The following is a 27,957-nucleotide window of genomic DNA, read 5'->3' on the forward strand; positions in this document are numbered from 1 at the left end:
CGTAACGCCTAGTCTTGTTGTTGTTTTTTTCGTTTTTACTTTTCCTCTTATTTTTGTTGTTTTTATTTTTGCTCGCGAGTTTCACCCCGCCGTGTCTGATTCGCCATTCACGCGCCGGGTAATCTTCATCCTCGCATCGCGATGATCGTTCTCAGCATTTCAACTCAGTTTCGCGGACGCTCCATTGTGTTGTGTGGTGTCTCCGGGTCGAGAAAGTACCACTCTGCGCTCGTGTGGTGTGTGTGTGTGTGTGTGTGTGTGTGTGTGTGTGTGTGCGTGCGTGTGTGCGTGTGTCGGAGTGAGTGTTCCTCATTGATATGATAGCATCACGATGCGCGAAGTGCGTTATTCGCGGTCGGCAGCCGAGAGATTCCGCAGAGTCCCGCCTCGTCGCTACGTCTCTCTCGCACCCTTGCGTTACGCCCCACGAGTGCGAGTGAGACAACACAACAGCAACAACAGCCGGTCGTGCGAGCTGGCACACCGTAACCGGTGCGGCTTAGCGCGGCACTTGCTGGCTTCTGCGTCGCCGGGCCGGCCGTGCCCCAGTGCTCTGCAGTGTGCCTCCCCGCGGACAATCCCTCATTGTGTTGGCATGCAGATTACAGTGTGGGGCACGCCGACTGCGCGCGCACGACACGTATATTCGCACTTCCGGAACGAGTAGTGCACCAAGCACTGTTTGCTTTCGACCGCCATTTTGAAAAAATTGCTGAAGGTAACTTTTTTTTTGCGGCGTTTGGCAGAGTGAGTTGCGAAACCACACGTCCCCCAGACGAAACACGGCGGCTGTGCGACCCGCGGCAGCAGCCGGACTAGGCGTACCGCGTCTAGCCTCGCGCCAAGCCGAGCCCGGGGGGCAACAGCCCTGCGGAATGCTGTGAGAATGGAAATCGTGAGGACCGCGGGCCGGGCCGGGCGGCCCTGCCTGCCCGCCGAGCGTCGCCGAGCGTCGCTCTGTCTCTCTCCCACCCCTGCGGGCCCTGGGGCACGCTCCGTGAGTGCGAGAGAGACAGAGCGATGACGTGACGGTTCGAAATCGGCGCGCTCTCTGGCGGTAATCGCGGGAGACACAAAATGCGAAGCGTCGTGATGGGCACGCCCCCGACCAGGCAGCCGCCGTGCCGCCGTCCTCACACGGTCTCTCTCTCTCTCTCTCTCTCTCTCTCGCACTCGTGGGACAAAACCCTTCTTGCAGCACTGCCGTCGCCGGTTTGTTTTAGGGAAACAAGTCGCTCTGCCATAGGCGGCGAATGTGTGCCAACCTCATGCCTAGTCGTGGCGGGGCGGGGCGGGGTGGGGCGGGGCGGGGCGGGGGGGGCGGGGCGGGCGGGGCGGGCGGGCGGGGCACGCCGCACTCGATCACGCGCTCGCGCCTTCGATCCGCTTTGACATCAGTCCGAACGGGACCGCGCCGTTCCACGTCGGTTCCACGCACAGCCGGCCGACGCCGTCCCTGTCGCACTCACGGGGCGCGCTGTGAGCGTGCGAGAGAGACGGAGCGATCGCTCGGAACCGGCCGGAAAGTACCACCTTGGCAACGATACGGCACCGACTGGGTGAAGGTGAACCTCCCGGGACCGTTACAGGCGGAATCGGTCCCATTATTGTTTCCGACTCCGTCCTTTCCCCCGCAGTCCGCGGCGTGGCTCGCTTATCGCCTGGATTATCAGTGCCGGCCCAAAGTGAGACATAACCTTTGGGATAAATACGGGTAAAGTTGGAATTAAATGCCGCATTGACTCCGGCGGCGCTCGTAGTCACGTTGCGGGGGGGGTGGGGGGGCGGGGCGGGGGGGGGCGGGGTGGGGCGGGGGGGGGCGGGGGCGGGGTGGGGGGGGGCGGGGCGCTACAGCCGAACGCCTCCCTTACTAACGGGGCCTCCCCGGCCGGACGGTGCCGGACGAAAAATAAACAAAGAAAGGGTTTTTTCTCGGCCCGCGGCCACGGACTCCACACTCAAAAAAAAAATCAGTACAGAATTTTGTAACATGGTTACGCAGCTTTTTCAATAACAGGTTACAGAAATTTGTATCACGATGGATAAAATTTTTTTTCTTTGTAACTTGGTTACAGAATTTCGTAACGGTTACAAAATTTGTAAACAGTCGTTATTTTTCCCAAAATCAAGCTTCAAAATGAGAATTTGTTCGAACGTAGTCTCCGTGGGTCTGATTAAAGGGTTTCTTATGCCATCCTTCGAGTCACAACTTTCCCAGAGTACTCTGAGAAGTCGGGAATCGAACCCCAAACTCTGGGTTGGCGGCCCGCCACGCTACCAACTGCCCCGTGCGGACGCCTGGGGGGAGCGGCGCAGGTAGCCGGTGACCTGAGGCGCGCGTGGTAAGGGACGGAGGCCTTGCCAGCCAAGCATACACGAGACTGAATCTCTTATTCAGAGTCGGGAAAAATAAAAGCACATGAAAACTCTAAGTTTAACTTGTCTCTATGGGCACTGCTGTTCAATTTTGCCGTTAAAACATTATGTTTTAATCTCTGATACAGAATTTAGTATCCAGTTACAATTTTCGTATCAGTTATGTTACAAACTAATATTGTAACCTTCATGTAACAAATTTCTGTATCAAGCCCAAAATGATTCTTTTTCTGTAACCGCACATCTGATACAAAATTCTATATCACTTATACAAATATTTGTAACCAATGCAGGTGATACAAAATCCTGCATCAAAAATGATACAAAATTCTGTAACTTTTTTAGAGTGCACACTTAAAAAAAATCAGACAAAATTTTTGTAACAGGTTACGCATTTTTTCAATAACATGTGTTACAGAAATTTGTATCACGATGGATACAGTTTTTTTCTTGTAATTTAGTTACAGAATTTCGTAACGGTTACAAAATTTGTAAACAGTCGTTATTCTTCCAAATCAAGCATCAAAATGAGAATTTTGGTCGAACGTAGTCTCCTTTGGTCTGATTGAAGGACGTTATGCCATTCTTCGAGTCACAACTTTCCAGATGTACTCTGAGAAGTCGAGAATCGAACCCCAGACTCAGGGTTGGCGGCCCGCCACGCTAACAACTGCGCTGTGCGGACGCCGTGGAGGGAGCGGCGCAGGTAGCCGGTGACCTGAGGCGCGCGTGGTAAGGGACGGAGGCCTTGCCGCCAAGCATACACGAGACTGAATCTCTTATTCAGAGTCGGGAAAATAAAAGCACATGAAAACTCTAAGTTTAATTGTCTCTATGGGCACTGCTGTTCAATTTTGCCGTTAAAACCTTATGTTTTAATCGCTGATACAGACTTTAGTATCCAGTTACAATTTCTGTATCGGTTATGTTACAAACATAATATTGTAACTTCATGTACAAATTTCTTTATCAAGCTCCAAAATGATTCATTTTCTGTAACCGGCACATCTGTTACAAAATTCTGTATCACTTATACAAATTTGTAACCATGCAGGTGATACAAAAATCCGCATCAAAAATGATACAAATTCTGTAACTTTTTTTAGAGTGCACAGACTCCAGCGCGCGCTGCCAATTAGACGGCCGTTTCGCACATTCCAAACAGCGCTTTCGTCGCTCTGTCCCGCTCGCACCCGCGGGGCGTGCCGTGCGCGTGCGAGAGAGACAGACGGCAGGGAAAGAATAATAAACTGAAACTGCGCGGCGCTAACGTCCCCAAAACGCCGGGCTGGCTCTCCTCCCCGCCGGCGGCGTCCTCGTAACGGCCTGCCTGTCAGCGCCGCGTCGCCGCGTCGGCCCCGGCGTCTTCATCGCGTCGCGTGACGCCGCGGCTCTCGTCCGTGACGCGTCCGTGACGCGTCCGTCGTCGCGCGCCTTCACGACTGACTGACTGACTTTTGGTGCGGGCCGCACCGCTGTCAGTGGATGGGCGCCGGCGGTCAAAACGCCAGACGCGTTTTGAGCTCCAGAGCCGATAAACAGGACTCGAACCGATCGTGTGACCCCACCAATGGATTCCTCGTTCAGAGAGCAATCCAAGAGGTCTGGCCGCCTCCACCGGACTTCTGGCCCACTGTGCGCCGCCTCCCGAACTTGATCCCGGCCTTCTTGGCCACCGCGGCGGTGATTTGCAGGCCGAGGTCGCCGCCGTGGCCGCGCAGGTGCGCGTCGACGCGTAGGCGCCGCGGCAGCTGCCGGCCAGCTGTCAAAGTTCGCGGCGAGCCAGGATTGCAATTTGCTTATCTCGAAAAGGAGTTGCCTCCACTGCAGGCCGTTCTTTACTGCGCGGGTAATGGTGTTGAGCGGGGATTGCCAAGTGCGCCTCGCTTCGCGCTCGGTTCGTCCGCATCCCTTCGTCGATCGACCTATCGCCGCGGCTTATTGAATGCAACGCAGTCGGCACGACCTGACGAGTGCTTTTGCACGCCGAGTGTACCAGGGCCCCGCGGGCCGCGCGCGGTGAGTGAGAGAGAGGTTAACTCAAATGGGCCGGGGTCAACTCGGTCAGGGCGGGAAGGAGTACTGATTTGATTTATTTCCAAGCAGCCTGGCTCCTTTCGCACGACCTGCAGAATGATAAAAACAATCATCATTTTCTCGTGTGGAGCGTTTTTTTTTTCGAGTCTGTAAAGCGCTGGGCTATCGCTCCGCTCGCGGCCACGCCCCCTGGCCTCGTTTATTAAAAGTTGATTGCGGAGTAATGGAGGCAACGAGGCTGGCGGCCTCAGAGGCGCGAACCGTTTAACACAATAACGAACCGCCTTTTTCGCGCCCAGGCGTCCGAATCCATCGCGCGATCTTCGTCGTCATCGCCAACCAACCAGGAAGCGCCGCGGCGGAACAGTGGCGGAGGCGGTCGTGCACTGCACCGCGCACTGCACCGCACTGCGGTCCCGTTGCCTCACCTTGGCCACTGTAATCGGCGTGGCCACGCGTGTGGCTGGCGATGACGTCACGCCGGCCAATCAGAGGGAAGACCAGCTGCAGCCAAATGAGCGAGCAATTCCGAAGCAATCGGCAGCACTGACGCGTCTGTTTTGAGGCGGATGAAACAAAGGGTCTCGGGGCGAGTGGAGCATTGCTCTGTCTCTCTGGCACCCGTACGGGGCGCTCCATGAGTGCGAGTGAGACAGAGCGACTCTCGGAATCAGTCTGCTGGGGCGGCAGTACCGTAATTAGGACCTTTTGTTGGGGCGGAGTGTGTGCTTCAGTTCCGTGTGTGGTCTTGAAGGCCTTGCGCGTGAGTGCAGTGCTGTACTCACTTTCCCCTTGATCGGCTGCTTTTCCGATTCGTTTTTCTGTTTCGAGTCGATCGTAGGGTGAAAGAGGTGTCAAAAATGCGCTAATATTCAAACGGACCTCATCGTTTTGCCCCAAATAACCCTTTAAAAATCTCTTCAAAAATGCAGTTTTTTTTTAGAAGTGGGTATACAGCATCAGATCAGAACAAACTCCCCCTCGCTCGAGTCGATCAAAGGACTCCTCGCGACGCAAAGCGTCTCGTGCGTCGCGGCCGTTAGACACGCAAAGCAGACGACGAACGAACGAATCAGCCGGAATTAATCGCTTCGGTAACGAGTTGCTTCGGCCTAGGACGAATTCGGCGGTGGAGAGCGTTCCAACCGCGTCTGATGCAACCCGCCGTCCCCGGGGACGCTTAATGACATTTGCCTGACGCCGTCCCGCGCCGTCCCGCCCTGTCTGCACTCCCCACGGCCAGACCGGCGGCGCACGCGAGCGCCAGTGGGAACTGTCACATGGCGAGGGGTTGGCACCACCGCCGCAGTGTGGGCAACGGCCCCTTTGTTGCACCTCAGCACCCCTCTCGCTCGCTCCCACCGCCGTTTGCATCATCGCTCACCTTTTACCGCATCCATGCCTCATCTTTTGTTTTGTGGAGCAGCCCGCCTGGGTGGGCTTCGCTTTCGCAAGCCCTCTCCTCCCGCCCCGCAGTGCTCGCAGTGCCGCCAACCGGGCGGGCACTTTAAAAAGAAAATGAACGGGGGTTGGAAAACGGAGATAAGACGGCGCCCTTTCCCTTGTTGGCTGACAGCGCTGATTGATTTGACCCATTCCGCCCGATGGAGCTCATGTTTGGGGTCTCGGGGGTGCAGCGCACAGTGCAGGCACAGCGCAGCGCCAGACTTAATGTCGGCGAATTTGTCATCGTCGTTCGGGTCGCGTGGCTCCCGCCCGCGGAGGGAGACGAAAAAAAAGAGATCGAAACCGGAATGGGAAAAAAGTGCATCACGAAGTGACTCTCTCTCTCTCTCTGACGTCTGAATCTCGCATCCGTTCCAGTGCTCTCCAATCTAGCGCATCTTTGGCGTGATTTCTCCCGAAAACGGTCTTCGGGCCGAGGCTTCCCCATCGTCCATCATGGTGGTGTTGGTACCGAGGCGTGACTCCGCCGTTCAACTCCCGCATTATCCGTTTAATCCCGCCTCCGAGTGCCAATGAAGGGATTTATGGGACAGGTTTTCTCATGGGCGATATTACTAGGCTAACTACTGGACGTGAACCGGTGCACTTTGGTCTGCAAGCCGTCAGCCCGAGCGTCTTGAATGGGCCTTTTTTCCCGATCTGAATCTGTGGCGGCGCACCCTGCTTCTCGGAAGGCACCCCGCGGGGGGTCACGGGACGCCCAGCCTCTTGCCCCGGTGCCTATGGTCATGGGCGGGTACCTTAATGGGCTTTTGTTAGCCCGGTAGGGACCCGCGGCGCTCATGAAAGCTTCTTATTCCCTTTGCCATGCATGCTCTGTGCCATGAAGGCCATGAAAGGCCCCCGCCTTGAAGGCCTCTGCCGCTGGAAGCCTCAGCCATGAAGGCCTCTGGCATGAAGGCCTCTGCCATGAAGGCCTCTGCCATGAAGGCCTCTGGCATGAAGGCCTCTGCCATGAAGGCCTCTGGCATGAAGGCCTCGGCCATGAAGCCCTCTGGCATGAAGGCCCTGCCATGAAGGCTTTGGCCCCAGCCTCTGACTCCAGGACAGACTTGAGTTACTGCCAAATCTCGGATTCGCTGCAAGTTCCCGTTGTCCGTTTCTTCTGCGCGGGGGAGGCTGATTTACCGACGCTGGGCATATTTGGTTTTAATGGAGCTCCCCAGGGACTCCAGGGACTCCAGGTGCTCTCGTGCAGCGGCGTAAAACCCACGGCGGGGATCCCTCGGGATCCCTACACCTCACCACGCCCCCGGGCTCCAGGCTCCAGGCTCCAGGACACTGCACTGTCGCGGCCATCCTGGAAGTCCCTCCAACTATTGTGCTGTCACAACTCTAATCGCAAAGCACTCCTGTCACGCTCCCGTACCGCGGCTCCCGTGGGATTTCCTGGAGCCCACAGATGAATCTGCTTCGTTTTTAGCCGTCAGCTATAACCAGCAGTGTCGACAACACCCTGCGCTTTCCCTCAAACTCGCACACTGTAGCCATGTCCACTGTTCAAACGAACTTCAAATCCTCTTCAAATCCTCCCGGAAGCTCGTTGTCGTGTGCGCACTGTACAGTAATCGCAAGTGCGGCGCGTCACGAAAAGTGGTCCTCACTGTACAGCACCGTCATTAATGCAACCTATTTTTATCTCTTTCCAGGTGAGTATCCCGCTGTCCGAAGCAGCTGCTGCAGTCATCACGCGAGTGAGTAGCGTGGCGAGATGACGCTCGGCGTACTGCAGACTACTGCCTGTGCCTCTCTCGCACTCATGGGGTGTGCCGTATGGGTGCGAGACAGAGAGCGACACAAACGTCTCTTAGATTCAGTCTACTGGGGCAAACTTACAGCCAGCAAGGACAAGGGCGCCAGGATCTCCCTTTTTTCTCTCTCTCTCTCTCTCTCTCTCTCTCCCTTTTTTCCGGTGTAAGCCGCGCGTGTCAAGCCTGCTTGTCTGATGTAACTAGTATCCGTTTATTGTGGGGCCGTCTCCCACTTACGAGGCGGTCATCCAGCCAGCCGCGCGCCGCTCGGCCACCGGGCGGCGGTGACCATAAGTCGAGCCCGGGCCCCGGCCAGCCCCGGCACTGTATTGCTTTCGAGGCGCGGCCGAGGGCGCGTCCCGCACTGGGCCTAGGGGCCGCCAGGGGCCTAACGCACGCTGACACACTCCCACACGTGCCCTACGCCCACACCGCCCTCGTGATGAATCGCTCCCATTCTCGGCCCTTCCTTGTCACGGTCGCGGCCGTTACCGCCGCGTTACCGCCGGCTGCAGAGCTCTGCGGGGCTCTGCAGGGCAACGTAATTAGAAGATGCGCCGATAGAGGGCGCAGGCGGGGCGCGTCGGTCAGACACGCCCCTTCTTCGCAGCCAACCCCGCCCACGGGTTATGGAGGGATGCAAATTCGGCGCCGTGCGCTTTCTTGGCGGGAATTTCATCGTCTAATCACTCGGGGCGCAACTTTCCTCGGCCGTGGCGGGGCGTGGCGGGTAGCACACTGTAAACGTCCCGAACGCCACGAATTATGCCATCCTGCGGCTTTTACTGCGGACGCCCCGCCGAGGTCGCAACCGCGCTCCTCCTGGACCTCTCTCTCTCTCTCTCTCTCTCTCTCTCTCTCTCTCTCTCTCTCTCTCTCTCTCTCTCTCACACACACACTGGACGCCCCTTGGGTGAGAGAGGGATACAGCGATGAAAAACGATCCTTCGGACGGAGCCGGCAGCACCCCCTGTACGCCTCTGGGGCTCTGCAGCAGACTGATTCCGTAGGTCGTTCTCGTCGCTCTGTCTCTCTCGCACCCATTCGGCACGCCCCATGAGTGCGAGAGAGACAGAGCGCCGAAAACGACTCTCGGAATCAGTCTGCAGTCCAGTATGTGCGCGTTTCGCCCGGGATATTTGAGTGGTCATCGGACAGAACAACCTATTTTCAATGGGTTTCCCATGTGACTTACGTCCTTATGCCCAACGGCCGCTGATTTACAACCGTCGAAAAACGGGCGGGGCAACGCCTTCCTGCCGATAGTGTTGCGTGCGAATAGCTATGCCGTCTCTCCACTCGGCTGGCCGTCGCGGTTTTCGGCCGAGCGGTATGCTGTGCAGTGGAGGCCACCCATAGTGCGGCTACCGGCGTGCCCCGCACTGCATGCGGACTGCTTTCTACGGCCGCCTTGCACGGCACTGCTTTGCAGCACCAAGCCTTGCACCAAGCGATCCGTAAAACGGCCTTTGTAACGATTCGACTGTTTCTTCTTTTTGTCGGCGCGAGGGAAGTGCATGGCGCTGTTACGGGCGGGAGGCGCGCACCTTATGTCTATTTAATAGCGGTTGGATCATCCGCTGCCCGGCGTGGCGCGGCGCGGCGCGGCGTGGCCCCTTTCCCTCACAAAAAGTAAATAACGTCGCGGCGAATAAGGAGTGTTACGTCACGGCGGTGCGTGGCGCGCCGGATGTCGTCCGGGAGGGACATTTCCCTCGTGGTGGCGGGACATTTCCCTCGTAGATGCGGGGCGTTTCCCTCGTAGAGGTGGGACATTTCTCTCGTAGAGGCGGGACATTTCCCGCCGGGCGATTTTCCGCTTGATGACACCTCGCGGACCTTGGAACGGACTTTCCCCCAGGGTGCCGCTTGGCCCCGGGGGAAACCGGGGGCCCGCAATGCCCGGCGTCCAGACGGCCTGGCCGGCCAGGACGCCCTGGGCCCTCGGGAAGTACCGTAGAGTACGTTTAGCTCGTTGGCCCCGTTTTTTTGGGGCAGTTTGTTTCAATTTTCAATAGTATTTTAAACAAAAAGTGCCGAAGATTTTGTTTTTGACAAAGTCAAGTTTTTGGGTGCAGTGTCCCAAAGTGATAAAAAATGTTTCTTTCGAGGTAGGGTGGGGGATGTCATAAACAGTGAATATTTCTGCGCCTGAGTGTATGTAAATTCGGGGTGCCGCACGGCCCCTTGGGGGGCCCTATCAGGTGGTCCCTATCAGGTGTCCCTTCATCGCCCGTGCACTCCACCCTATCGCACGCCCAAACAACCCCCCGAGAGAGAGAGAGAGAGAGAGAGAGAGAGAGAGAGAGAGAGAGAGAGAGAGAGAGAGAGAGAGAGAGAGAGAGAGAGAGAACCAGCGGGACTCGAACCCCGGACCTGGTTGTATCGATTGTCTCAATGCGGTTGTGCGGCGCTGCCGGGAGGAGGGCTGCTCAACCCGGACAAGTACATGTGCGCGACCCTTGGCCGGCCGCTCCACTGTTATCTGGCTCTGGATAAGGTTCGCGTGACGGCAGGGCTCTCTTAGCGGCGGTGACGCTGCGCTTTGCCTGCTGGAGGCACTGGAAGTGCCGCCAAAAAGCCACCAGCGCGGCCAAAAGCGCGGCGGCATGTCGGCGGCACGGCGCGGTCGCCGAGCGGAACGTCCCCCCCCCCCTCTTCCGCCCCGCAGTTGGCCACCCCGTGGAGTTGGCACGGGTACGGGTTGGCCTGGCGGCACGCCTGCTGACGAGTGGCTGGTCTGTCACTGCTGTACTTTTTCTGTTCCCCAGGACTTCTTTTTTCCCCTTTTCGGAAGGAAAGTTTTGATTGCCTCGCTGCGCTGTGGAGCTCGCGTTTCCGCGGGGAGCGAGTCGGGAGCGTTTAGCGCGTTCGGCAGGGCCAGTGACCCGCCGTGTATATTTTTCAACGGCTTCTAGTGGGAGGAGTTTGGGCTGACGTGATCGCGGCACTCGTGTCAAACCCTTTTTCGTTTCATTTGCCTCTTTTCCCCCGTTTTCCTCGTTCTCTTGTTGGGTGGCAATTGGCACGCGCGTTGCGTTGCGTTGCGTGCGCGGCGGCCGTTGCAGTGCAGTGCACGCGAAAAGCACGCCAAGCACGCGCGCAGCACGCGAAGCGCACGCCGACAAGCACTATCATTGCTGCAGCGCGGTGTCCCAGCCGTCCCGGCGTCAGCCTGGCCGTTGTCATGGCGACGACATGCGTGGCTTAGCGTGGCGTGGCGGCGTGGCGTCACCGGACGGAATTATGCCCATGATTTGCGCAGTGTAATTGCTAGGGTGCTGACTGACTGGACTGTCCCTCCCACTGCTTTTATCTGGCCCTTTCCTACCCTGCTGCATTCGTTTACATTTTTAAAAGAATTACGTTCGTTTGTTTCGGGTGGCCGGGATAACGAATGACGTTACGAATCCATGAGAAAAGTAGTCCTAATTGTCATTCAAAGCAAAACATAGTGGTCCTAATCGTCATTTAAAGCGAAACGCAGATACCTCCGCGAGAAAAAAACAATGTCAGGTGTGGGGTTCGAACCCACGACCCCATGAGGGGATCAGAGCTTAAATCTGACGCCTTAGACCACTCGGCCAACCTGACTCATGGTGGGGAGCGCGCGCTGCGCCGCTACTGAGTTGTCGGTCGGTCGGCTGGCGAGCGGCGTGGCCGCAGTTCCCCCTCCCCGTCTGCTCCCCCCCCCCTCGGCCTCGCCTACTGTGTTGGCAGTCAGTGTGTGTACGTACACTCCACTGTAGCGTGGTCGCGTATCGCGCTGCTCCGCCGTTTGTTGTTATCTGTTTTATTGATTGCGAGCTGTCGTCGGCCGGGCGGGTGCGGTGAGTTTTTTCGAGACTTTTTAATTCACTCTCGCGCAGACAAGAATCGATCAATCGGGACCCGGCGGCGGGGCGCGGACGGTCGCGGCGCCGCGGTTCGGTGTTTCACTCTCCAGATCCACTTGGCGATCTTTCCGGCCTTTTGGTCGCACGACTTGTCCCCCCGAGCGGCACTGCGCCGGGCTTTTCTTCCGGGTGCGCCCCGCCCCGCCCCGCCCCGCCCCGCCCCGCCCCGCTCGGCCACGCTTTGGCGGGAAAACGTTACGGCGCCAAGCGGCATGCTAAATGCAATCTCTACTGCAAACCCACGGAAAGAGGCGCCCGATGATCGGCGAAGCGCCACTCCACCGCCAGAGCCGCCGATACTGGCAGGGACTGACTGCCCAGCTACAACAAACTTCATTTCAAACCTTCATTCATGTGTTGAAAAGAATGTCCATGACGGTGTGGTATACTACTTGAACCTGGTTGTTTTGGGGCTAAGTGTAGCGTTTCGTATTTTTGGGACGGAAGGGCAGGATTTACATTCGGAAATTCTCTTCTTTTATTTATCTTTCTTTCTTTGGTGCGGCGGGCATGTGTCCTTTGTGTCCACTCGCTGCTCCCCCTGGTCGGCGCCTACATCCCTCCGTCGTCGGACATTCAATATTGAATGCACACACACACACACCACACACACACACACACAGCGCGGAGGCGTATAAGGAAGGGGGTGTAGGTCCCTATCGACGGCAGGACATCTGCCTCAATAAAGAAGCGCCCCACTGTCCCCTTCTGGGCGAGCGATACATAGTCGCGGCAGAACAATACCGATGCAAGCCTGCTGCCTTGCGTAACGTTGGCCGCACTGCGCCGCACACTGGCGTGGCGGGAAATTCGAACTAAGGGCGCGCGCGCGGGAAACGGGAAGCGGCCGTTAAGTTGGCAACCCTTTTGGCCTCGTTTCGCGCGCGCGCCGCCTCGCCGCCGCACGCGCAATGCATACCGGCCGGTGAGGCGTTACTTGGAAAAAGCCATTACCGCGTGGGCGTGTTCTGGTTCTCTGACCTCTTCGCGCTCTGCTCTGACTGACCGTATCTGACCGCAGGGAGTGTCGCTTCTTACGAGCAAGCTTGTGGAACGGCCCCGGGCTGTGGGTCGAGCCGGCCGGGCCGCGGCGGGCCGCCTAGTAGAGACCACACAGCTAGGTTAGGAGGCGCCGCGTTGCTGGCGGCCACCACACTGCTAGCGCCGCCAGCTCGGCCAGCACACCGGAAAGACGAGTACTAAAATCGCTTCCCATTAACGCCTGCCTCTATTCGTTTGCAAACGTCATTGTCGCCCGGAGCTTCGAATTTGGGTTAGGTTCAGCGTGTCAGCCGCGAGTGGGCCGCCTAGTAGAGACCACACAGCTAGGTTAGGAGGCGCCGCGTTGCTGGCGGCCACCACACTGCTAGCGCCGCCAGCTCGGCCAGCACACCGGAAAGACGAGTACTAAAATCGCTTCCCATTAACGCCTGCCTCGTCATTCGTTTTGCAAACGTCATTGTCGCCCGGAGCTTCGAATTTGAGGTTAGGTTCACCCCCCCAAAAAACCCCCAACCCCCCCTTTTTTTTTTCCCCCCGGGGGGAATTCCCCTTAAAAAAACCCCCCCCTTTTTTGGGGGAAAATTGGGGGGGGGGGGTTTTTTTTTCCTTGGGGAAATTTTTTTTTCCCCCTTTTTTGGGGGGGGGGGGGTTTTTTTGGGGGGCCCCCCCCCCCGGGGGTGGGGGTTTTTTCCCCCCCTTTTCCCCCCCCCCCCCCCCCAAAACCCAAAAAGGGGGGCAAAGGGGAAGGGGGGGCCCTTCCCGGGGCCCTAAAAAAAAAAAAAAAAAACCCCCCCCCCGGGAAAAACCCCAAACAATCCCGGGGGGTTTTTTTGGAATTTTTTAAAAAAAAAAAAGGGGGGAAAAAAAAAGGGGGGGGGCCCCCCCGGGGGGGGGAAAGGGCCGGGGGAAACCCCGGGGGGCCCCGCCCCCGGCCCCCCCCCCCCCGGGGCCCGGGGGAAAAAAAAAACCCCGGGGGGGCGGTTCTTTTCCTTTTTTCCCCCTTTTCCTTTTTTCCCCGGGGGTTTCTTACGAGCAAGCTTGTGGAAGGCCCCGGGGGGGGGCCCCCGGGGGGGGGGGGCCGGGGAAAAAACCCCGGGGGGGGCCGGGGTTTCCCCCGGGACCCCCCCGGGGGCCCCCCCAAAAACCCAAAACCCAAAAAACCCCCCCCAAAGGGGCCCCCCGGGGTTTTTGGGGGGTTTCCCCGGGGGGGGGGCCCCTTTTTTTGGGGGGGTTTCCCCTTTTTTTTTGGGGGGGGGCGGGGGAAAAAGGCCCCCTTTTTGGGGGGGGGCCCCCCTTTTTTTTCCCCCGGGGCCCCCCCTTGGGGGCCCTTTAAAAAAATTTTTCCCCCCCAAAATTTTTTAAAAAGGGGGGGGGAAAAAAAGGTTTTATGGGGAAAATTTTCCCCCCAAAAGGGGGGGGGGGGGAAAAGGGGCCCCCCCCAAAGGGAAAAAAAAAGGAAAGGGGGGGGGGAAACCCCAAAAAGGGGGGGGCCCGGGGGGCCCCCCGGCAAAAGGGGGGCCCCGGGTGTTTTCAAGCCGGCCGGGGCCCGCGGGCGCCCGGGCCGCCTGAGGGGAAAAGGGCCTAGGTTGGGGCCCGCTTTTTCCCCCTGGCCCAAAACCACAACTTTAGGGCCAGGGCCCGCCCCGGAAAGGCCCCAATCAAAACCCTTCCCTTAACGCCCTGCCCCATTTTTTGCAAAATTTCGCCCGGCCCCCTTAAATTTAAGGTTGGTTCCCGTTGTTTTCAAACGGAGGGTGGGCCCTTTAAATTTTTTAATGCGGGGAAAACGGGTTGCATGAGGGTTCCCCATTATAGATTGGTTTTGGCTCCAAACGGCCCTTCCGCTCCCCGGGCTTTTTTTTGAAAAGGCCGCCCAAATTTTGGGGGGTTTTTTCTTTCCCCCGGGGATGGGCCCCTTTATGCGAAGGGGGAAAACCGAGGGAACGTAGGCCCCCCTTTAAATTTGGTTGTTGGGCAAAAGGTTTCCCTCCCCAGTTGGGGGCCCCCCGGATTCCCCGGAAAGGAGTTCTGGGGGGGCCAACCCAAAAAGGGGCCCGAGCCAAAGGTTAGGCCAAAGGCAAAGGCCAACTACCCCAAAGGAGCCAAAGGCTAGGGGCAAGCCAAAGGCAAGCCAAAGGCTAGCCAAAGGCTAGCCAAAGGCGAAGGCGCACGGCGACATCCGGCCATACAAGTGTCAGGCTTCGGCTGGCCGGACTGGACGTCGACTCGGCGCTAAAAGAAAACACGAGTGCCATTTTCCGCGTCCCATTTTTGCACTTTGCGGCGGGTATTTTTCTCCCTGGCACACTTTACGGGTGTCCCGAGGCGAGGCCTACCCACTGCATCCCGCCGCATCCCGCCGCATCCTGCATGGCGGCGGATTTGAGCTTATCGCGATGTCGCACCACTATATATACTTCTTGTTAGTGTCGCCGCGGGGTTGGTGACCTGTCAGCACCTGGCGTGGCGTGGCGTGGCGTGGCCCATTCGTTGCGGCAGCACCACCAGATGATGTGTGGCTGCGCGAGGAACCCCCGATGCTGTTCGTGGCGTTTTATTTCAACGGACCGAAAGTTTGAAAGCTAATTTCGTCAAATGAAAACATTCCATGCGGGGAATCGAGCCGTGATTGGTCCGTAAGTCGACACCGCCTCCAGCACGCTGGAGCTGTGCTGGAGCAGCCCGCCTAGGCCGATGGGGTGACAGTGATGCAGTGGGGTGGGCGGGCGTTTGTTGTCCTGGAGGCCCTGGAGGTCGTAGAGTGGGTGAGCCGCCGCGGGCCGCCTACATCAAGCACTCCACCTCGGCCGTTTTCTCCGGCAGCAACCTGAGCCCGAGGCCCGCGAGGCCCGCGAGGGGTGGGTGTCCCGCGGCGCCTCCAGGCCCCTCTCACGCCCGCTTTGCCCGCTTTGCCAGGCCACCTGATCCGTCCAAATCCAAGCGGCTGTGAGTGAGCTGCCGGGCGGGTAAACACTGACGGGATGAAAGGCGCGTTTTTCAAGTGCCTCCGAGTGTGGGCGTGCGCAGCTAGCGCGTGACGCGTGGCAACTGCACACAGCAGCGCACGCGTGCGGATATTAGCGTTGCCAACCGCCTTTTAGCGTCCACCAACTTTACTTTTTCCTACCCAACAATCAGGCGCCACCGAGATTGTGTGTGTGTGTGTGTGTGTGTCGGCCACTTAGCATCACTTACGCCTAGAACGGACTGTCCCTTTGTGCCGGCCGGGCTTCAGCTCGCTTTAGGTCGCTTTAGCGGCTTTAGCGCGCGTGCAGCGGAAAACGCTTGATTCCGGTGGCGTGCGTCCCGCCTTCTGCGGTGGTGTGTGTGTGTGTGTGTGTGTGTGTGTGTGTGTGTGTGTGTGTGTGTGTGTGTGTGTGCACTGGGCATAGGGCTTATCTCCGGGCACCAGAAGCTAGCATGCTCGCTGGCGGCTCGACCATTCCTGACCCGCCCACTGCAGCAGAGGGGCGTATGGCGTGTCTGCACATCCCCGCCCGTGTCTCGTTAACCTCTTAAACCCGTGTGCCGTGTACCGTCGTCACGCTGGTGTCACACTCTCGTCACGCGGTCCGTCACGCAGTGTGTCACGCCAAGGTCTGTCCGGCGACTGCGCGCTGGCTACGGACAAGTGCATTTTCTCTACCTCGCTGCTGGCCAGCTGCCGACGGTAAAGGATAAGGCTGTTTTCCACCCCCTCGGCGGTGTTCCGCGTCCACTGTGCTGTTCCGGCTCGGCTCGGCTCGGTTCGGCTCGGCTCGGCTCGGCTCGGCTCGGCGCCGCGCGGTCCGTACCACGTCCCTCTATCCGCGCGTCGATCTGACGGCGTCGCGCGACGACCCCGACGCTGCCCTTGTCGTCGGCAGCGGGGGTGGGATCCACACTGCAAAAAAAGAAAAAAAAACTCGACATTTACAATTTTCTCTTATTTCTCGTAAAATATCTGCTTTGCTTTTTATCCAATGATGGTGAAACTAATTGCGACGCGGGCGAGCCCGGGCAGGCTGCCGCCGCGGCTCGTAAAAGAAAACGTTAGTAAAAATGTTGAGGTTCCAGCCGCGCGACGGCGAACTGCAACTACACTGCAACACGGTGGCGGCGCGGCGGTCGTCCCGCATAATGGCTTTGAACGGGATTTATGGGCCCTGGTCGTAATTAGTCGTCCCAACCCTTCCCTTTGTTGCACCACTCGTCGCACTCATTGCACCAATCGCACGCACGGTCTACCCACTCTCCGCACTTAGAGCAAGCAAAGCACACATGGCCCTTATTTTCCTATCATTTTCCTCGACAGAGCGAGGGGGTGGGGTTTTTATTGGTTCAGTGTGTGTGTGTGTGTGCGACTGTGTGTGTGTGTGTGTGTCTCTCTCTCTCTCTCTCTCTCTCTCTCTCTCTCTCTCTCTCTCTCTCTCTCGTTGTGTGTGTGTGTGTGCACTCAGTCAGTTTTTGTGTGAGGGAGAAAAGTGTCGTGTCAATTTGGCCCCGTGTGTGTGTCTTGGTCGCGGGGCGCGAGGGGACGCGACGACCGCACGTCCTCAAACAGCAGCGCCAAACAACAACAACAACAATTCGCGCCGCGGCTCTGGAAAACAAAAACAAAAGCGTGTTGACGTTGGCATCGTCGTGGCGCCGAGCCAAAACAATGCTCGATTCTGAATTGGTCGCCCCGCCCGCACCGCACCCTCCGAGCGGGTCAGTGTGTGTGTGTGTGCACCCGCGGCACCGCATGTGGGTTAGGGTGGGCCTTCCCCTCGCCTCGCCCGGCCCCTCTGAGTGTCGTCGCTCCGTCTCTCTCGCACCCACGCGGGACGCATGCGGGACTAGAGGGACGCCCCGCGAGTGCGAGAGAGACGGAGTGCTGGAGGTCAGGGCCGCGAATCCGGCTCGCCAAGGCCATTACCCGGCTCGCTTTTAATTACGGGCCTCCCGGTACCGTATGTAGTAAAAGCACACTGCGAAAAGCGGCGGCCGGATCTCCCTCGACAAGCCAATCCGGGGCGTTTCACAGTGGACCAGAAGACCGGTGGAGGCGGCCAAAATCCTAGACGCGTTTTGAGCTCCAGAGTCGCTAAGCAGGACTCGAACCGAGCGTGTAACCCCACCAATGGATTGCTCTCTGAACAAGGAATCCATTGGTGGGGTCACACAATCGGTTCGGGTTCGAGTCCTGCTTAGCGACTCTGGAGCTCAAAATGCGTCTAGAATTTGGGCCGCCTCCACCAAGTCTTCTTCTGGCCCACTGTGCGATATTTGCGCGCACCCCCTCGTCCAATCTCCAGCCCCAGCAAATTCCCCGCGATGTATCGACCGATAAATCAATAACGACACAATCAGCTGCCGGGGTTGGCCTTGCTGCTCCTCCTCGGCCTTGCAGTGCAGTGCCTTCTCCCCGCTCTCCTCCATCGATCGCGTTCTATGCTAAGTGCGCGCGCCGCCACCACGCTGTAGGTTGCGCTGCTATCCCAATTTAATTTATTTATGGGCCACTCTTTTATTGATAGAATTTCTGGTGTTATTTGTCGAATCGTTTCGGTCGAGCGTGAGGTCCCCGCGGACCGGCGGAGGGTGGAGGGGTGAGGGGAGGGGGAGGGAGAGGGGAGGGGGAGTGCACGCACTGCGCGCATCCGCGAGTGCAATGGCGTATCACGCCGCTGATCAAATTATTGCCACCGCTTCCATATCGATGATTGGGCTTCCCACGCTTCCTGCGGACCGAGGTTCGACTCCCTCCCGGGGCGCTCGAAAGAAAAACGAAGGAAAACTTGTTGCGAGAGCATGGCGAGTAGTCATCTTCTTAAAAAAGGGGAAAAAGAGGGGGGGGAGGTTCCAGTGGATCGGAACGTCTTGTAGTGGAGTAGAGCGCCACGCCCCAGTAACTCCCCAAGGCGAGGACATTGACAATGAAAGCAGCGAAAGCGCCTCGCCGCGCGACGAGGCCGTGACGAGGCCGTGACGAACGTGTCACGAACTCGTCACGACCCAGTCACACACGAGTCGTCTGCTCGTCAAGGGCGCTAAATGAGACTACAATGCGGGGACGTCGCGAGGGAGAGAGACAGACTCAGTCACGGCTGCTGCGACGCCGTGGCGACGCGGCGATGCGGGTCAGACAACACAGGGCTGCAGAACTCCCATGGCGGCATGGCGGCACCCACGGCTGCTGACTCCGCGCTCGTCGCTCTGTCTCTCTCGCTCCCGAACGGGACGCCCCGCGAGTGCGAGAGAGACAGAGCGACGAAAGCGCGTAGCCGCGGCATGGAGATGCGGTGTAGAGCCTTTCGTATTAGCGAATGGGAGATTTACAGTGTGTAAGTAGGCCAGCCGCACCGGCCGACACGCACTGCGTAGGTTAGCAGGTCCCGGAGTTGAGTTATGAAAAGGCCATTAAGGCGGCCCAATCCGGGTAAAGGGTGCGATCCTATACGGCCGTCTGTCTCTCTCGCACGCCGGGCTGGGCTGGGCTTTCCCCCGTGGTGCGAGAGAGACGGAGAGAGCCGCGCCGCGTGATTTGCGGGATTGCCTTTTCCTCGCGCGATCGCTCGTTGAAATACGATCGCCCGGTAAAAGTGCCGCGATGACGGAGCTGGAAAGTGAATTTCATGGCCGTTTTCGGCCCACGTCTGAATCCCGCGTCCCGACGCCTCGGTGTGGGCGTGGTGCGGCGTCAATTGGCCAACACACTCGCAAATGGGTTTCGGTTCGGGACGAGTTCGGGAAGGCCTCGGCACGTTTCGCCTACTCGCCGAAAAGTACCGAGCGGCGGCCAAAGCTTCGCATCCTTGCATGCCAAACGAATTTAATTCCAATTTGGAACTAATTTTGAACGACATTGGACTCTGCAGTGTAGTCACAGTATATAGTCTCTTTCCGAACCTCCTCTGCGCGGCTGCGCGGGGGCGTGTCGTTGCAGTGCTACACCGCAGGGCACAGGCAGGCGGGCAGGCGTGGCGCAACGTGACCCAATGCCCTCGGCTCTTCAGCAAAACGACGCAATGTACCTCCAGTGTACCTACACGCCGATGACAAGGCTCAGCGTCAAGCAGGTGAAGGTCGGCTCGTCTCTGATGTGTGTCGTCGGTTCCTTGTTGCAGCAGCCGGCGCCCAGCCAGTCCGACAGCGACGAGGGCCCCGCCAGCAAGCAGCCGCGACTGTCCCTGTCGCACGATGAGGACTTGCCGCGCCAGGGGCGGGACCAGCGGGACCAGCGGGGTCTGCCGGACCAGGGCGCCGCGGCCGCGGGCTTGATGGACTCGGCCCAGCAGCGACAGCAACGACAGCAACTCAGGAACATGGTCGGAGCCTCCACTGGAATCAAGGTGCGTCCGCCGAGTAGAGTGTCGTCTCTAGCGCTCTCTAGAAGTACCGCGACAGGCAGGTCCATTAGCTTGAACGAACGAAATCGAATCCACTGAACCCTTGCCTACCAGCAGACACAGTGTTTGTTTGCCCTGTCTCTCTCGCACACCGGCAGAGCGACGAAGACAAATTCAATCGGAAGCAGCGACCAGAGAGCTGTCAAAACTGGTGTGAACTTACCGGAGCCGGAGACCTAGATGCGCGGTCGAGTCGGTGCTCGCGGCGGGTCCGCGTCCGTGCCCCGTGCTGCAGTCGGCCCCTCTCGTGGGTAACTGCGATTCCGAGAGTCGTTCCCGTCGCGCTGTCTCTCTCGCGCCTACACGGGCCGCCCCATGAGTGCGAGAGAGACGGGTGATGCCGGCCCGGGCACAGTGGGCCAGAAGACCGGTGGAGGCGGCCAAAACTCTAGACGCGTTTTGAGCTCCAGAGTCGCTAAACAGGCCCCGAACCGAACGTGTAACCCCACCAATGGATTCCTCGTTGGGAGAGCAATCCATTGGTGGGGTCACACGTTCGGTTCGAGTCCCATTTAGCGACTCTGGAGCTCAAAACGCGTCGAGAGTTTTGGCCGCCTCTGCCGGCTTCTGGCCCACTGTGCGGGGTGGCGCCTCAATTCAGTCGTCAGAGGCGTCACCTTCTTGCCGTGCGTCGTAAAGCCCCTTCCTGCTGTCTCTCTCGCACTCACGGGGCGGCCCGTGGTGTGCGAGAGAGACAGAGCACTGTTCGAAAGGGCCGCGCAGCCCTCACTCCTAATGAGACCCGCACGGTCTGTGTTTAATCGCTTTCAATCAAGAGTGTCCCGATAGTAATTACCCTATCCGCCGGGCGGGATGTCGCTCTGTCTCCCTCGCACCGGTGTGGAGGGACCCGCGAGTGCGACAGAGACAGAGCGACGCGAACCTCGCGGCCCTCGCGCCCTCGCGTGCCAAGCCGATTATCTCGTCCCGAAAGTTGGAGTTGGCGCCGTAATTATTTGGCGGGGGGCGTCCGGCGCGCAGGTCACCGTGCCCGCTCTCTCTCTCTCTCTCTCTCTCTCTCTCTCTCTCTCTCTCTCTCTCTCTCTCTCTCTCTCTCTCTCTCTCCCCCTCGCCGGCCGCCGCGTGGCGGTGCGAGAGAGACAGAGCGACGCCGCGAATCGCCGAGCGGAATCAGTCGGCCGGCCGCGCGAACCCCCGGCGAGCACCTACCTCCTCACTAGGCGGACGTACACTGCAATTAATATGCAAAGCAGGCAGCGGTCGCGGTGACAGCTGCGTGGAATGGGTTCGCAAGCTGGGCGGTCGGAGACACCCCGCGCCAGAGCGACTCCCAGTGCTATCAGTCGTCCGCGTGGGGTATCGCCAGGGCGTTCTTTCTGGTGCGCGCGGGGTATTGACAGCGTCCCTGTTTAAGGTTTAAGGTTTAAGGATGGACGCTCAACGAACGGCTCTGTCAAGCATGAGCCTCTCACTGTTACTTAGTGAGGTTGATGCAGGCCGCCATCAAGCGCCGCCGCAAGCAGGGCAACCGTCCGCGCGGGGTATCGCCACGGCGGTCTTTCTGGTGCGCGCGGGGTATTGACAGCGTCTCTGTTGCAGGCCACCATCAAGCGACGCCGCAAGCAGGGCGGCCGTCCGCGCGGCAGCCCGCCGCCGCCGTCCCCGCCCTCGCCGCCCCCCGACACGATGACCGCCGCCGCCGAGCCCGAGCTGAGCGCCGCCCCCGCCACGGCCTCCGCCACCATGATGACGACGTCGGTCACCGGCCACGCCCCCGACGTGAACCACAACCTGGCGGTGGTGGCCACCAGCAACAACATCAACAAGAGGACGCGCAACGACAACGGCCGCTTCAGCAGCCGGTGAGTCTCTCCGAGTCTTGGCGGATTTCGAGCGCCGTGCTTTGCAGTCGAGTCGCACTACGCTGCGAAAAACGCCACGTCAGGCGGACTGATTCAAACCGTCGCTCTATCTCTCTCTCGCGCCCCTGCAGTATGCCCTGGGGGTGCGAGAGAGACAGAGTGACGGCAAAAGCCCTGTTCGGAATCGGTCCGCAGGAGGCCTTGGCAGATTTCAAGTGCCGTTATTCGCAGTCGAGTCGGGTTTCCCTGCGAATAACGCCCTCTACTCTGGCGGCCCCGGCCGAGGCCCCGGCGGGGGCAGCGCTCTGACAAGCGGCCCCCCGGGAACCACACTCGAAGTCAGTCCGAGACGTAGAGCCGAACGGGGCCCCCGCGGGCGTGGACCCGTCAAGGGCAGGTGCCGGTGTGTCGGTGTGCCGGTGTGCGGGTACACGCCGGGTATCTGGGGCGTGGCAGTGTGGGGCCGTGGGGGTACCGGCCGATCAGCTAACAACAGCCCCAGATCAGCGCGATGCGAGAGGGAGAGAGAGGGAGGGGGAGAGACACGGCCGCTGGCGTCACTTTGTGCCACTGCCACAACCGCCAGTTTGTTCATCAATCACTACTCGGCTCCGCTCGCCGTCCGGACGGACAGACAGCGGCGGAGAAACCCGCCACGATTTCCGCGAACTTTGTGGGACCCGAAACCTGGTTCGAGACACCACCCGTCAGCGGCAGGACAATGGCCGCGGGCGGCCGCGCTCCGATTCGCCCCCGAAATTCCTTTTGAAAAGCGCGCCAATATGTTTGAGCAAGTGATTGTTTCGGTTCGGGTCGGCCGCTCCTTCACGGGGCCTGGTTACTTAGGCCCCGGGGCGCCTGGCTGGGCTTCGCCCGGCCAGTCCTTCACCGCATTCCCCTAGCACTGTGGCGCGGGGCGGCACGGCAGTGCCTATTGTTCACTTCCGAAGAAGACGGACGAACCAAGGCGTCCTAACCTACAAGGACTGCACGTGCCCCGAGGGGGAGGGGGAGGGAGAGAGAGGGAGAGCGGGACTTGAGATGTGGCTCCATTTGTAGCAGCCACGCGGCCAGGCAGAAATATGCCCGGGAAGTGAGTAAAAATGTTTCGAGGAAAAGGAAGCCCGGCGGGGAAAGTCATAGACGGGTATGTTTATTGAGACATTCGGGTAGAACAATACAGCGCCGCTGCTTTCCTGTCGCGCCTGGCCCGGCCGGGCGAGGCCGAGCGAGACCGAGCGAGACCGAGGCGAAGCTCGGGGAAAGAGGCAGAGACGTTGTGCGTGCTGCCCGGGGAGCACTACTTGAAGAAGATTTTAAAAATTGAATGAAGTACTTGTCAACACGGGCTGGCCTTTCGAAGCTGCTGCTGCTGGCTGCCGGAGAGCCCGGAGCCAATGCACGGCGCGGCCGGGCCGGCCAGGCTGCTATTCTCCTCAATCCTTTCAGTCATGGTTTATGTTGTTTTTTGTCGCCCCTTTGTGCCCGGGCGATGCTGGCCATACTGGCGATGCCACCTAGCCTGGTGAAAGTTTCCCTCCGCCTCCTCGTATTGGCTGCATAATGAAAAGGCAGTGCATTGCCTTGCCATTGCCTTGCCATTGCCGGCACGCTATTTCGGACTTTGCTCGAAGAGGGCTGCTTAGGAAACGATGGTCGACTTGTCGCTCAGGGCTTTCTAGGGCACCGCTGTCCCGAGCTGCACCTCGCTGGGCCGCCCCGCCCCACCCCACCCCACCCCCCCCGCCCCGCCCGCCGCCCCGCCACGCCGCGGCGTGCACAAGTACGGTATCGGCCTGCAGGATCGGATGGCGACTGCCTGTGGTGAGATGTGTCCCGTCGCTTGTAGACAAGTTTAGCGTACAACAGGTAACCCTGGCACTGGTACACCGCTGCGCCGACAAGACCGGGACGGGCTCGGTGGAAACGGAGCCGCCTGCACTGTTATTGGGGCATCGGGTGCCGCCCCTGTGCCCCACCAGTGGCCCGCCCCCGTTGGCTTCTCATTTCGAGATGACGCGTCCGCTATCTGTCGCTCTGTCTCTCTCGCACCCCCACGGGACCCCTTGAGTGCGAGAGAGACAGCCCCCTGTCGGCGAAAAGGAACCCACGCGATTCGCGCTGCGTTCGATTAAGTCTAATGCGCCGTCTTCGCCTTGTCTGCCCCCCAGGTTGGACCAGTCCCCCAACGTCGCCTACTACCAGTTCCGCTACACCGACATGGACTCAGACCGGCAGGAGCACCCGGGCAACTCGGACCACGCCGACGACCTGTCGCTGGAGGACGACGACGAGGACCTGCTTGACCACGACGAGGACCTGCTCGACCTCCCGCACGACATCGCGCACGACGACGACAACAACAACAACAACCGGAGGCACCTGCTGAGCACCACGTCGGCGGGGAGCCTCTCGGACCTGGCGCTGTCCAGGCCCACGGAGGCGTCGGCGTCGGACTCGGACGAGGAGTGGACTTACCACGCGCAGGGCCACGGCAACGGCACCATGAACGGCAACCTCAACGGCAACCTCAACGGCGGCAGGCACTTCAGCGAGAGTAAGTCTCAGGGCCCCGTCGTGCTGCCGAAAGGTTTCAGACTGGCCTCTACAACACCCGCTGTTTTCGCTTCCAGATGCGAGCGTGCCCAAGATGTCGCCGATGCGGAGCAGCAAGGAGTGCATCCAGCGCTTGGTGAACCAGGCCGAGCAGTTGGTGCGGTGCGGCGCGCAGGCCGAGGACCTCCCCCGCGCCCCCGAGACCGTCCTGGTGTCGCCGGCGGGGCCGCCGCTGCGGGTGGGCGGCGCGGCGCGGTGCTTCGAGCCGCTGCGACTGGACGGCAGTGTGGTGGCTGGGGCGGCCGGCACGGCCAAGCGCTCCGCCAAGCTGGCCCGCACCAAGCAGTGGCTCAAGCTGCACAGCGAGTCCGGCCAGCACCAGGTACGAACGGAAACAGCAGTCTGTGCCTCGCTGCGGCTGCAGAAGCTGGGCCAAATGGACCAACAAATGACCGCCTGTTCTCTTCCAGCCTCCGGACAGCTGCGACGCGAGCGGCGAGTACACCGAGGACTCGTCTGACGAGGACCGCGCCTCGCTCTCCTCCGAGGACGTGCACAACTGCAGCGTGGCGACGTACCGCGAGGTGACGACGGCGTGCTCGCACTCGTCCGTGTCCGGCTCCAACGAGGCCATCCTGGACCAGGACACGCCCGGCAGCGAGCGGGCGCCGCGGCTGCCGTTCGGGCTGGGCATGGGCCACTCGGACTCGGGGTCGTCGGCCAAGGTGCGTCGCCGTTGTCTTCTACACGTGCCAAACGCAGTCAGTGGGACATCGGAAATGACTCCTGTGCTTGTCCCCCAGGTGATCCTGCGCAACAAGCGGCGCGGCTTGCTGACGGGCGACCGGCCCTGGAGCGTGTCGGGGCTGCCGCAGCTCATGGCCATGTCCGTGGGGTCGCTGCCGACGGGCGTGGCGGCGGGCGAGCTGTCGCAGTTCTCCATCTCCGAGTCGGCGCTGCACCAGCTGGCCTCGCCGGCGGCGTCCACGCCCGGCAAGGCGGAGGGGCTGGCCGAGATGATGGCCTCCTCGTCCACCGTCGAGGAGTCCGTCGCGCACACCACGTGCGCGGGCTCCAGCTCGGGCGCCGGCTCGCTGCGCAGGAGGAAGATGCGCTCCAGGAAGCGGACGGTGAGTATCCACCAAATTTGTAGCTCGATAGTCCCCGCGATCAGGAGACACTTACACTGGGCCGAGGATGAAAATAACTCTTGTTCTCCCTGCAGCAGTCGCGCAGGTGCGACAGCGGCTCGGACGGCGTGTACCCGTTGCCCGACTCGCCGGCGCAGAGGACGCCGTCGTCGAGGACGCCGTCGTCGCGGCTGCTGCCCTTGAAGACGAGCAGCCCGCTGTCGTCGCCCGGCAAGCAGCAGGCCGGCGGCATCGTCAAGTCGGGGTCGTTCTCGGGCACGCCGGCCGCGCGCGTGTCTTCGGACCGCGCGTCGGACCGCCTGTCCTGCAGCGACCCCGCCTCGCACCGCCGGTCCGCGCGCGTCGTGAGCAGCACGGAGACGGACGAGGACGACGCCGTGCTGGCCGGGCAGGCGGTGGTGGGCGCGGCGCCCGGCCTCCCGGTGCCCGTGTTCCGGCTCGGCCCCGAGGAGGGCGGCATCTCCGTGGCGGCCATGCGCGCCAGGCGGAGGGCCGGCGGCGGCCTGCAGGGCCCGGGCAGCGACGTCGAGAAGCTGAGCATCCACAGCACGGAGCAGGCGTCCTGGGACAGCTACCAGGTGGGTGGCCGGGGGCCAAAGGTCGCTGGTTCGAATCCGGCCCGCGGCGCGGGTGCGGCAGTCGCCTGCAAAGCAATGCAGAGCCGCCAACTCACGAGGCGGAAGTGTCGCGCTTTCCTTGCGACCGCTGCACTGCTAGACGTATGCCTTGCGCGCCGATTCGTGACCACCCGAGAATAATTTCGTCTCCGTTGAGTTGGCACTTTCGGTCTCTGGCGGGGGCGGGGCGGGTCGGGGATCTGCAGGGCTGGATCGTCTCATTACCCTAATGCTCGTATCACGACACGGCGCGGACACTGCTGCTCGCACAATGCTACACGGCAGCGCATGGCACTGCAGCACAGCCAGCGCAGCCTAGGCTAACAGGACCCGGCTCTGCAGACCGAGTCCCAACAGTGCCTCTGTCCCTCTCGCTCTCGCACGAGTGCGAGAGGGACAGGCCGGCCGCTGCAGGCCCTTTGGGTCCGTCCCTTCGGTGGCCCTTTCACTTCGTGCTGCCTCCCCGCCCTTTCCCTTCGCCGCCAATTTTGACCAGCCGATTAATTGGTTACGGTCCTACTCTGGAAAAAAATATTTATAAATCCAAGCCAGCAAATAAATTATTTATGAGATTTTTTTGAAAAATTTTGCCTAGTGTTCCTAACGTGTGATATTTTTTTTTTCAGGAGAAGTACCTGAGCGAGCCGTACAGCGAGGACCCCCCGGACCCCGAGGCCGCCCGCCGCCTCCTGGACTGGGACGACTACCGCACCTTCCTGGACAGCCAGTCGGACTGCGCCTCGTCGCTCAGCACCAACCCCAACAACGGGTCCCCCGCAGTGCACCGGCGCCGCATTCGCAACCCCGTGAGTGCAGTGGTGGCCCAGTGCCGAGGTGAAGTGCAGTGACTTTGGCGACGTGGAGTTGTAACTTTGTTTCGCCTCCCCGCGCAGAACGGCCTGGAGATGGAGGAGGGGGACAGTGACACGGACCTGGAGGACCTGCGGCAGAGGATACAGCAGTCGCAGACGCAGTACGCGGAGCACGAGAAGATGTTCGAGACCGAGCTGGCCTCCGTGGCGTCCAGCATCATCCTCGGCAAAGACTACGTGAGTTCCCGATCGCTGGACTCGAGTGCTCGGCGTGCTGCGGCCGAACTGACGTCCGCCTTCTTGCAGGCCGACTTCCTGCAGACGTGCTCGGAGAACTGCCGGTGCCTGAACGCCATCCTGGAGGACGTGGACGTGCGCGCGAGGCTCAGTCCGCAGGAGCGCCGTGACATAGCCGGTGAGTCGAGTTTGCTGTGTGTGGCGCTTCTGGCGCCAGAGCGCCGGGATGTAGGCAGCCCATTCGACGCCGCGCCCTCACCGCCCGGGCGGCACGCAGCCCAGCGTGCGGCTCGGTCCTGCCAGCCGAGGAGCGAGTCCGAACCGCCGGCCAGCGCACAGTGGGCCAGAAGACCGGTGGAGGCGGCCAAACTTCTAGACGCGTTTTGGGATCCTGAGTCGCTAAATGGGACTCGAATCGAACGTGTGACCCCACCAATGGATTCCTCGTTCGGAGAGCAATTCATTGGTGGGGTCACACGTTCGGTTCGAGTCCCATTTAGCGACTCTGGAGCTCAAAACGCGTCCAAAGTTTTGGCCGCCTCCACCGGTCTTCTGACCCACTGTGCTGCGCCTCCCTCATCCCCACGCTCCACGAGTGCGAGAGAGACGGCGGCGATACCCTCTTGGGATTGGGAGTCAGTACATGCTGTTGCACTGCTGCCCTCGCGTGGCGATACCCCTTTCTCCGAGGGACTCGCGTCAATACCCCGCGCTCTCACTGCACCGCCACTGTGATTTGGGCATCGCGCTCCGCCATGTGTTGCACTCTGGGCCTGGGCCGCCTTGGGCTGCAACAGGAGCGGTGCATTTCTACATAAGGCGCGTCTGCATCGCGTGAGTGTGCGAGTGAGCGCGCATT

General features: G+C 60.2%; 3 protein-coding genes and 1 non-coding gene across 4 annotated transcripts in view; 3 read left to right on the top strand and 1 right to left on the bottom strand.

Moving 5' to 3' along the window:
- LOC117652712 overlaps positions 1–24,421 on the top strand; it is a 196,551-nt gene extending 172,130 nt beyond the window's left edge. Inside the window, exons 9-12 of the mRNA XM_034397804.1 lie at positions 19,621–19,845; positions 21,463–21,512; positions 23,897–24,282; positions 24,396–24,421. Of these exons, the coding sequence (XP_034253695.1) occupies positions 19,621–19,845; positions 21,463–21,512; positions 23,897–24,282; positions 24,396–24,421 (687 nt within the window). The remainder of the gene's footprint in view (positions 1–19,620; positions 19,846–21,462; positions 21,513–23,896; positions 24,283–24,395) is intronic.
- On the bottom strand, positions 11,142–11,225 carry Trnal-uaa. Its single transcript has one exon. It is a non-coding gene; the product is annotated as a tRNA-Leu (tRNA).
- Positions 24,422–24,530: 109 nt separating the features above from the next.
- LOC117652713 lies at positions 24,531–25,780 on the top strand. Its single transcript, XM_034397805.1, has 5 exons — positions 24,531–24,663; positions 24,752–25,006; positions 25,085–25,411; positions 25,507–25,687; positions 25,743–25,780. The coding sequence occupies exons 2-5, from the start codon at positions 24,974–24,976 to the stop codon at positions 25,778–25,780; spliced, it is 579 nt and encodes a 192-aa protein (XP_034253696.1). The 5' UTR covers positions 24,531–24,663; positions 24,752–24,973.
- A 110-nt stretch (positions 25,781–25,890) lies between these two features.
- Positions 25,891–27,957, top strand: part of LOC117652714 (nesprin-2-like) — a 31,235-nt gene continuing 29,168 nt past the window's right edge. Inside the window, exons 1-4 of the mRNA XM_034397807.1 lie at positions 25,891–26,010; positions 26,676–26,855; positions 26,943–27,098; positions 27,168–27,276. Coding sequence (XP_034253698.1) covers positions 25,906–26,010; positions 26,676–26,855; positions 26,943–27,098; positions 27,168–27,276 — 550 coding nt within the window. The 5' untranslated portion in view covers positions 25,891–25,905. The remainder of the gene's footprint in view (positions 26,011–26,675; positions 26,856–26,942; positions 27,099–27,167; positions 27,277–27,957) is intronic.

The sequence above is a fragment of the Thrips palmi genome, unplaced genomic scaffold (genome assembly GCF_012932325.1).
Source record: "Thrips palmi isolate BJ-2018 unplaced genomic scaffold, TpBJ-2018v1 HiC_scaffold_7, whole genome shotgun sequence".
NCBI classification, from domain to species: domain Eukaryota; kingdom Metazoa; phylum Arthropoda; class Insecta; order Thysanoptera; family Thripidae; genus Thrips; species Thrips palmi.